Source organism: Eucyclogobius newberryi, unplaced genomic scaffold (genome assembly GCF_026437365.1).
Source record: "Eucyclogobius newberryi isolate DKJ021-1_F unplaced genomic scaffold, fEucNew1.0.hap1 SCAF_10, whole genome shotgun sequence".
Lineage (NCBI taxonomy): Eukaryota > Metazoa > Chordata > Actinopteri > Gobiiformes > Gobiidae > Eucyclogobius > Eucyclogobius newberryi.
Genome location: NW_027315724.1, coordinates 20,436,418 through 20,446,744, shown reverse-complemented (window position 1 = coordinate 20,446,744; position 10,327 = coordinate 20,436,418). Strand labels below are relative to the sequence as shown.

Genomic DNA, 10,327 nt, shown 5'->3' with positions numbered 1-10,327 from the left:
ACTTTATGTTGGAATTCTTATTCAAATGTGCCGGTATGTACAGGTATGTACGGACAAACTACAAACTTCTTCATCTTCTTCATCTCTCAAAATGTCCAAAGTGCATATCTGAGCTTTTGGACCATTTTTTGGCTCATTTCTTTGTCAAGTTTTCATTTCTGTTTTTTGCTATTTTCATTTTTTGATTAGGACATAGACCAACAAAAACAGAGCAACAACAAGAGAAAGAAAAAACACACAAACAACACAAAGAAAAAGCTGGACCAGGAAAAACATTGGAAAAGTAGAAAATAAGGGAGTGGCATCAGAAAAAACAAATTAAAAAAGAGAAGTGTCCCATTTTGTCCAATGTTTTTTCTATTTTAATTCGTCTACTTTTAAATTGAGTCCTGAGGTTATTTTTCCCATTATGTTATGATATTATTTCAGTCCATGTCTAAGTTTTCCTTCTCATCATTTCAGAGCACGTATCTGTACTTTCTCATCCTTTGCACTTTTCAACTGAACTGAAAAGTAAAAAGTACTTTTCTTCTAAGGTTTGAGACCAATAAAGCCTAAAGATATAAGATAAGATAAGATAAGATAAGATAATCCTTTATTGTCCCACATGGGGAAATTTCATTGGTGCAACGCAGGTAGATACAGAGGTAGATACAGAAGAACAGATCACTTATAGGAAGTCTGAAAAACACTTTCAGTAGAAGATCTCCTATAAATAAATAAAAACTCCCATAGACAAATAAATAAATAAATAGTTACCATTGCATGTGATCACGACAGTAATTGCACATGAATATGTGTCACGACAGCACATAGATTGCACATGAATTTCACATGAATTGCACATGAATTGCACATGAATTCCAACAGCAATTGCACATATGACAGAATTGCACATCAGTATTAGGTTAGGTCAGTATTGCGAGTGTTCAGTACTAACAGTTTTTGTTATAAAGTCTGACAGCAGCAGGAAGGAAAGACCTACGGAACCTTTCCTTCGCACATCGAGGGTGGAGTATCGAGTTAATGCTGGGTTTTCACCAAATTATATTCATAAAAATGACTAGATTAAAGTAATTTACGTAAAATTTTAACCGGTACTTCGATACTTAAGTAGATTTTGATGTAATACTTTTACTTCATTCATATTTTCCCCTGTATCTGTACTTTTAATTACGTAACAAACTTTTACTTTTTTCACCAGTACCCTAAAATTAATCTTATCTCTTAATTCTGTTCTTTATTTATCTTTTTTGCTGGTCGGTGTTGATTTTTTTTATAGGTAACTACCGTATTTTCTGGACTATAAGTCACACTTTTTTCATAGTTTTGGCTAGGTGCAACTTATATTTATACTTCTGTTCTTTTCTTCTCTATTATGCATTTTTTGGCGACTTATACTCCGGTGCGACTTATAGTCCAGAAAATACGGTACGCACGCTTTACAAATAAGACCCTATTACAATACGTCCCCATCGAGAGCAAAGATGCACCTGTACAAAAGTCCACGGCCCGTCTCTGTGAACAGCGTCACTGAATCGTAGCAAGTCATCAATTTAAGAGGATGAATACCCCGGACTCACCCCTCCACCTGCACCTCCTTTCATTTCTGCTCCTTTCTTCAGTCCCCCCCTTCCATTCAGTGGGGCCTCCCTCCTTTTGTGGGGTGTGCAGCGGCTCCACATTGTGATGCAGGGCCAGGGGAGTGGATCAGCAGCGGCGGCGGCGGCGGGGCAGGACTCAACAGCTGTTCCCCCCGGATTTCAGCACTGGTCCCCCCAGTGCAGAGCGAGCAAACAGCTGGGCCCTGGCAACAATGAAAGAGAGAGAGACACACACACACACACACACACAGAGTACAGTAGAGACAACACTACAATAAAATGCACACACAGAGACACACACACACAGTACAGTAGAGACAACACCTCAATAAAATACACACACAGAGACACATACACACAGTACAGTAGAGACAACACCTCAATAAAATACACACACAGAGACACATACACACAGTACAGTAGAGACAACACCTCAATAAAATACACACACAGAGACACATACACACAGTACAGTAGAGACAACACCTCAATAAAATACACACACAGAGACACATACACACAGTACAGTAGAGACAACACCTCAATAAAATACACACACAGAGACACATACACACAGTACAGTAGAGACAACACTACAATAAAAGACACACACAGTACAGTAGAGACAACACTACAATAAAAGACACACACAGTACAGTAGAGACAACACTACAATAAAAGACACACACAGTACAGTAGAGACAACACTACAATAAAAGACACACACAGTACAGTAGAGACAACATGACAATAAAAGGCAGACACACATTTTCTGGACTATAAATCGCACCTTTTTTCATAGTTTTACTTTTAACTTATATTTATACCGATATACTTATACTCCAGTGCGACTTATATATGTTTTTTCTTCTTTATTATGCATCTTTTGGCTGGTGCGACTTATATTCCGAAAAATACGGTAAACTTTATAAATCAGATTCAGTCACTGCTGTTCACCCAAAATCACCCCAAAAATTATAATATGTCGCAAAAAAGAAGTTGTTTACTATCATTTTTGTCCAAATCTGCTCACACGCCGTTAACCCTGTGACCACTGTCCAGGCCGTGCCCCGCCCTCTCTACAAAGTTGCAATAGTTTGTAGCGCCCGTCACCGCCAAACGAAACAGGACAATTCAAACGCCCAAATTACAGCAGTGAAAATGTAGAACTTTCTGGAAGCTCAATACACCCCTCCTAACCTGGCCCCTCCCCTTTAATAAAGTGCTTTCACCCCCCGGAGCCTCCTGTAGGAGCTCTTCATTCTTTTCACTTCACCCTCGTTGGCTCTTTCACTTCTCGTCCCTCCATTCTTCAGGCCACGCCCCTCCGTCCAAAGACCCTTTTCTTTCCTAATCCCCATTTCTACTTTTAGGATTTGGGACAAGTGTTTAATGGATTGCAACAAACGGAAGGCAAACGCGGAGAGTCAGGCGCAAAGACGCTGCTTTCCTGTAGGTTTAGCGTTTCTGTAACGTGTTGACATGTGGCAGAAAAGCTTCCTGTCCCTTTGTATTAACTGTATCGTTTTACCGTATTTTCCGGAGTATAAGTCGCACCAGCCAAAAAATGCTTAAAAGAGAAGAAAAAAACATATATAAGTTGCACTGGAGTATGAAATGCGGTTGCAAGTGTGAAAATAAGACATACAGTATTTTCCGGACTATAAGTCGCACCTTTTTTCATAGTTTTGGCCGGGGTGCGACTTGTACTTATATTTATACTTATATACTTATACTCCGAAGTGACTTATATGTGATATTATTTGTTATTTTCGCACTTGCAACCGCATTTCATACTCCAGTGCGACTTATATATAAGATAAGATAATCCTTTAATATCCACACAAGGGGAAATTTCGTTGTTACAACGCAGTAGAACAGGAGGAAAGGACAGATTATAGGAAGTTTAAAAAACACACTCTTAATAGAACTCTTATGAACAAAACAAAAAACTCTTATTAACAAAACTCCTCTCCTATCTTAATAGGGAATGGAGGGGGGGAATAAAATAAAATAGATAAATAAAAAGATTAAGATAAAAATAAGATAATAAAATAATGATGATAAAATAAAATAAAGTAAAAATAGCTAGCACAAGACTAGGTAATGCTATTAGCAGGTAAGTAAACCGAATAAAAACAAAATAGAACACTCTTATTTACAGGTATTGCACATGGTTACATCAGTATTGCACATGTTCAGGGCTGACAGTGTTTGTTATAAAGTCTGACAGCAGCAGAAGGAAAGACCTGTGAAACGTCTCCTTCACACAGCGAGGGTGGATCAGTCACTGAAGCTGCTCTCCAGAGCGGACAGAGTGTCCTGCAGGGGGTGAGACTCATGGTCCAGCATAGATGTGAGTTTAGCCAGGACCCAGGATATGTTTTTTTCTTCTCTTTTATGCATTTTTGGCGACTTATACTCCAGAAAATACGGTAATATCACATATATGTCGCTCCGGAGTATAAGTATATAAGTATAAATATAAGTATAAGTCGCACCCTGGCCAAAACTATGAAAAAAGGTACAACTTATAGTCCGAAAATTACGGTATTTTAAAGTTGCAGTGGAGTTATATGTAAAACAAAACTTGATTTGAATTAAAATGTAGATTTACTTCATAGATCTCTGAGGTGAAGCAGGGCAGGGCGTGGTCAGTGCTTGGATGGGAGACCACCGGAACACCAGGCGCTACAGTGGGGCGACTAGAGATGTTGTGGTGCCCTTAAGCAAGACACTTCACCCCACAACCATCAAGTGTTGAGTGAAATGTATTTGTAAAAAAATATGATTATCGTTCTATCAGTTGTGGAAATATTTAATTTAAACACATTAGTTGGAAGAAATGACCACAGGAGTGCATGAGTATGTTTAATAGACAAGTTTAAACATTTTAACTGGTGTAATTTAATATTTTGAGGAAATGAAAACATAACAAATTAGGATTACAAGCATTTTAACCCTTAACTGTGTTCAATACCATAGATATGTCAGACTCTAGAACACTAAAGTTTAAATGCACTAAAGCAGACTGTAACGTGTCCCTCTAGTGGCAGAATAAGGAATTACAGTACACAACCAACTGCACCAAACACATTATTATTCACCTTTTTCTATTTAAATAAATAATAAAATACAATTATAACGCTACCTTCTAATCATTTGGAGAGGAATATTCCTTAAAATATTGTATTTAACAAGAACTGGGAATAAAATGTTGATGAACAACAACTTGTATATTATTCACTACTTCATTTGGATTAGCATTACTTTCTTTGTCTTGATGTTAAACGGCATAAACGTGCATAAAAGTGTGAACAGTGCGTGTACATTCTGAGCCACACAAAGATGATGCATGTAGTTTTATGTGAATGTAGGTTTACGGTACAAACAAAATGGGAAACAAACGTAAAAACAATGTGATTGTTAAAAAATTCCACACACGATCACAACTTCTGGATCACAACCTGGAATTTACCTGAAGAAGAATACAAAATAAAGTCATTAAAAGGTTTGAGGTGACACATTTTGTCATCGATTATACTTACACGACGGCATAATGGACACTTCGGCCGTTACGACGCTTTCCAGTCCGAGGTTAGACAAAGCTCCTCGCACTATTCCACATGAAAACGCTAAGTACTAACAGCAAAAACACACAAACAACAATGAAATCAGCATTACAATAAGTACGTGTATATTCTTTAATGTAATCTTACCTTCGGTGCCTGGTCTAGGTACTGTTTCCCATTGGATAACTGAGTGAGTAAAGAAAACTTGTTGTCCTGAAGTACATACGTGCCCTTTGAAAACAGACAATTGCATTAAATACACAGGATTTATTATGCCCTGCGACGAGTTGGCCACTGTCCAGGGTGTACCCCGCCTAAGGCCCGAAGTCACTGGGATAGGCTCCAGTCACCCGCAACCCCGAAAGGGAACAAGCAGTAGAAAATGGACGGATGGATGGACTTATTACGCATTATTGAACAAACAAATCAAACTCAGTGGTCACATTCACCTGATGGTTCGTTCTGAGGTTGTCTATCTGCCTCCGGAACATCTTCGTCCAGAAGTCTTTGCACACGAACTTCATGACGTCGAGCTCGTCTTTAAAGCTGGGCGAGTCTCGGGTCAACCTGTGCCACAGAAACACGACGTTGTTAACATAGATGTGTACAAATAATATGCAATGAGAGCACACACACCTTTCAATAATCCCTTGTCCAACTCTGAAACCCATGCTCTCCAGGACAGATATACACTGACCCCTTTCCTGCAACATAAAGGTACATCACAGCAAAGTTAGGTTGATTTAACAGACATAGTAGTATTCATCCCGCTTGGTGACTATTGTCTTCTATCTATGAGTGATTGAAAACAGATCATTAAACTCTCAAAATGCCGTAAATATGAAGACTCCCACCTTGCTGTCCATGTCTCCTTTATTATTATTAGCCTGCTGCTCCTTGTAAACGTGTGAAACGATCTCCATGTGCAGGAACTCAAACAGAACCTCATCTGCCATCTCTGAAATCGCACACACAATGATGAACTATGTCAATAAAACAATACAATACGTGTCCCCAGTGCAATGATAACCGTTTTAGCATGTTAGCATACACTAGTAGCGCCGTGTTTTTCAGATTCCGTGCAATTTCTGTTTAATTTACGTGATACTTTAATGTGGGACGTGTGTATATTTTTTATATGGATTCGCGTTTACATTATATATGTTGTGGAAAAAGTATTTAGATGACAATACCTGCGAAATATCCTTAAAATATCCTTAAAACGACGGCAACACAACGACCCGCAACACTTCTGCTTCCGGGTGTTTTTCTTTCCACCAATCGCGGCGTGCGCCATGTGTACACGTGACACGGAGACTCGTCATTGGATTGGCTGACGACACAGACTTCCTGGATTCTCATGTGATCCTTGTTTGTATCGTCGTACTGAAGGTTTGGCCCGGTTTACATCCTCTTTTTCCGTTGCATTAGCATTTTTATCGCAATAATTTATGCATTTTTTGTCTGCTTTTGTCCAGTTATGTCCCGATACCCGATAGTCGTGCAGGGGGAAGCCTCTGAGACTGACTCAGATGATGAAGTGTATATCACATCTCTGCCTCCTCAGACCACAGAGGGAGTCAAGGTTTATCCTCTAACTATATGTATTTGTATGTTTTATGCCGTCATCTGGTGTTATTTGATTATTGATCTGTTTTGTAGGTTCTGGGAGAGGCATCGGAAACAGACAGCGAGGGCGAGCAGGAGCAGCCACAGCAGGGTGCCACAGTGAGCCAGGACAGTCCCCAGATCTTCAAGAGGGACCTGCCCCCCCTCATAGTCGTCAGGGACCACCCCGATATACAGTCGGTGGTGGAGGACAGACCCAGCCCCACGCACCATCGCCACGGTGAGCTGCCCGGGACGTCACACGGCGGCGGGTGTGGTCGTCTACAAATGGATTGGATTAGATGAAGTGACATGCAAGAATGGGGGATTGTGGGTAGTTGTGTTTGTGTGGGTCCAATGGGTGCTCTGATTACCCTCATTAATATGCCAAAAAAAGAACAAAATCTACCAATTACCAAGACTGTAGCTTGAGACTGAATATGCACTTAGTTTATATATTATACACCAACCTAATATTCTGGTAATATCTATCTATTTTTATGTATATTTTAATGGTTGGGTATGTAAACAGGACACTTCTCTGATGACAGTGTTCAAATCAAATATAGCTCTAACTGACAACAAATATGAAGTTGGTTTATTCGTACAAAAACATTGGACATGCTGTTTAAATTGTTGTTTGATTTGTTCTTTTGGTTCACAAATATCCAAAGCAGAACGAGCCTTACATCATTCTCTAATTTGCATTGCCATTTAAACCCCTTGTGCTTAAGACATTCCATGCATGGGGTGATAGACTTTTTCTTTATTTATTCCACTGTGTCCATCATCTTATAAAAGGTGACTCTCAAGCGCTCTTATAAACTGTACATAAAGCGGTGACCCTCTTATTTCCAGTCAAATCAATCATTCTGGGGAAGAATCATGGTCATTTTGTAATAAAAAAATACCCTAAATAAAACAGAAATCTAATAGGACTTTTACATGGATTCCGCCTGGACATTTTTGCTTTATTACAAGTCCCCAAAACTAATTATTAGTGACGTTAACTTCAGAGTAAAACAGACATTGGTTCAGGAACAGCTTCAGTTTTAATTGGGGGTCATTTAATAGGGTTTTAATGCCTAAGTCCAGTTGATTTAAACCTTATATTACGGTACTAATTGATTTGAATTCTCACTACCTAAGCCAATCATGACTCATTGAGGGAATTCTGAAGGTTCTAAGCTTTCACACGAGGCTTGGCTTTTATATTTATGAACAAGAAACTCATTATGCAGCTTTGGCTTCAGTTATGAACGTACTGTAGTTCCATGTTAAACCAACAAGAGCGAGGGCTACGTAACCGACTTTCAATACCCAAGACTGACCTTTTTTCCCAGTAGTTTGTATTCCTATTTGCTATTTAATGGATAAACAATCTTACAGTTGTTTATTCCATTTCAGGTGACACACTGCTGCAGCAGAAGCTGCAGGAGTCTAACCACCATCTGTACAACGATGTGGGTCAAACCCTTCACCACGTGTATGGAAATGCCAGTCGGGAGGTAGATCTGAATCCAATGGAATATACGTCACATTTAGTGGAGTCTTGAAGCTAATTGTTCTGTTTTATTCACAAGATACGCACGGCAACGACTCAGCTAAATGCATCCCAGGGCGCCATCATCAACGCGTCCCACAGCATCCGCCTGATCCTGGACGACCTCAAGGCCGTGTCGGAGAAAATCGACATCATCACCAGCTGCCAAATCCTGCCTGACATCGACGTGATGCGAACGGACAATACACTGCCTCCTATATCCTGATCCCGTTAAATATAACCACTCTATATATATATACTAGCTCGTTTTTATATTATAAGAATTGAAAAGCCACATTTGATCATGTACTTATGCGTTATTATTCCCAATGATGTGTTTACTGTGCCTTGACTACTGTATTTTCTGGAGTATAAGTCGCACCAGCCAAAAAATGCATAATAGAGAAGAAAAAAACATGTATAAGTCGCACTGGAGTATGAAATGCGGTTGCAAGTGTGAAAATAACAAATAATATCACATATAAGTCGCTCCGGAGTATAAGTATATAAGTATAAATATAAGTATAAGTCGCACCCCGGCCAAAACTATGAAAAAAGACTTATAGTCCGGAAAATACATGAAAATCAATCCTTGGACCCCTAAATGAAAGAAAAGGCTTGTTTGTTTTTGGTTTGTAGATATTCTTTAAGCGCAGCAAAGACGATGTGCCTTTTTATTCAAATGTCAATCATATTTTTGACAGTTTAAAATGCCTTCACCTACAAACGAACACTGCAATACTGTAGAGCTCATCCTGAATGTCATGTCAGAAGTATTCTTCTTCTTCAGACTTCTACAAAGGCTTTGAAACAGTGCGCTCGGGTACAAACGACAGCTTTTGCCTACAGCAGGTCACGATCCGACGCGGGGGAACGTGGTCAGTCGGGAGTGTAGAGATAGATGAAGACCACCACCAGCAGGTTCAGAACCGTGGCCACGATGCCCACCAGGTCACACATGTGGTCCGTGTTCACCCTGCGGCAGCCAGATGGACCGTCCCGCTGGAGAACGCATACACACACGTCATTACACTGCTTAATATATCCAAACATGTACCATATGTTCCGGACTATCAGCCAATGATGAAAGAGATGAAAAAAACATGTATAAGTCGCACTGGAGAATGAAATGCGGTTGAAAGTGTGAAAATAACAGGTAATATCACATATAAGTCGCTCCGGAGTATAAGTATATAAGTATAAATATAAGTGTAAGTCGCACCCCTGCCAAAACTATGAAAAAAGGTGTGACTTATAGTCCGGAAAATACGGTACACAGTCTAAAACACATATCCTTTTATTAAACATTTATTTTACATACATTATTATGGCAAAGCATGTTTAAATTCATAACAAAACCAGTATTATAAATATGCATAGGTAAAATACAATATATTTACAAATGAATAATAATTACTGTTTTTTTATCCACATAATAAAACAGGTTGTTGCATTTTCCGCCACTAGATGGAGCTGACACATTATTATAACATTTTTCCAAACCTGTTCCTGTATGTAGTTTGCATTTTCTGTTACTATCAAATAACTTATACAATTATACATATAGCGCACAGTCAAACCCATTAAAATGTACTTTTAAAACATAATAAATACTTGCTTACCTCATTGTTGCTGGTTTCTTTGTCATTCCGTCTATCCAAGTCCATATTAGGTCAGATGCAAGTACCAAAAAAACACAAAAAACCCCAAAACAAATGCCTCTGCTGCACTTTAAACTGTTGTCGTTTACTCCCACATACGATATATACCCAGGGACCCACAACTCCTCAAATATTAATGACGTCACCCCATTTTTGGAGGGAGGGAGGTCCTGTTGGCTTCTGTGTACACATACACAACTACACACACTGAAAAAACATTGCAAAAGCAGTTCAAAGTCAATACAATGTGGTGGGAAATGAAATGACAGTGATAAGACGATAAACAGTGACAATCCCGTCAATCACATTTAGTCTGAAGAGAAGTCCTACAGGAAACTC

General features: G+C 39.2%; 2 protein-coding genes across 2 annotated transcripts; one reads left to right on the top strand and one right to left on the bottom strand.

Annotated features, from left to right (window-relative positions):
* Positions 1-4,572: 4,572 nt before the first annotated feature.
* On the bottom strand, positions 4,573-6,438 carry trappc6bl (trafficking protein particle complex subunit 6B, like). Its single transcript, XM_072458102.1, has 7 exons — positions 6,370-6,438; positions 6,031-6,134; positions 5,813-5,880; positions 5,626-5,743; positions 5,324-5,407; positions 5,153-5,246; positions 4,573-5,082 (listed from the first exon to the last, which is right to left on the bottom strand). Exons 2-7 carry the CDS (start codon positions 6,130-6,132, stop codon positions 5,051-5,053), a joined length of 498 nt encoding a protein of 165 aa, XP_072314203.1. The 5' UTR covers positions 6,133-6,134; positions 6,370-6,438; the 3' UTR covers positions 4,573-5,050.
* A 57-nt stretch (positions 6,439-6,495) lies between these two features.
* On the top strand, positions 6,496-9,895 carry bloc1s3 (biogenesis of lysosomal organelles complex-1, subunit 3). The gene is made up of 5 exons (XM_072458091.1): positions 6,496-6,568; positions 6,655-6,761; positions 6,839-7,025; positions 8,192-8,292; positions 8,368-9,895. Exons 2-5 carry the CDS (start codon positions 6,657-6,659, stop codon positions 8,551-8,553), a joined length of 579 nt encoding a protein of 192 aa, XP_072314192.1. The 5' UTR covers positions 6,496-6,568; positions 6,655-6,656; the 3' UTR covers positions 8,554-9,895.
* Positions 9,896-10,327: the final 432 nt, after the last annotated feature.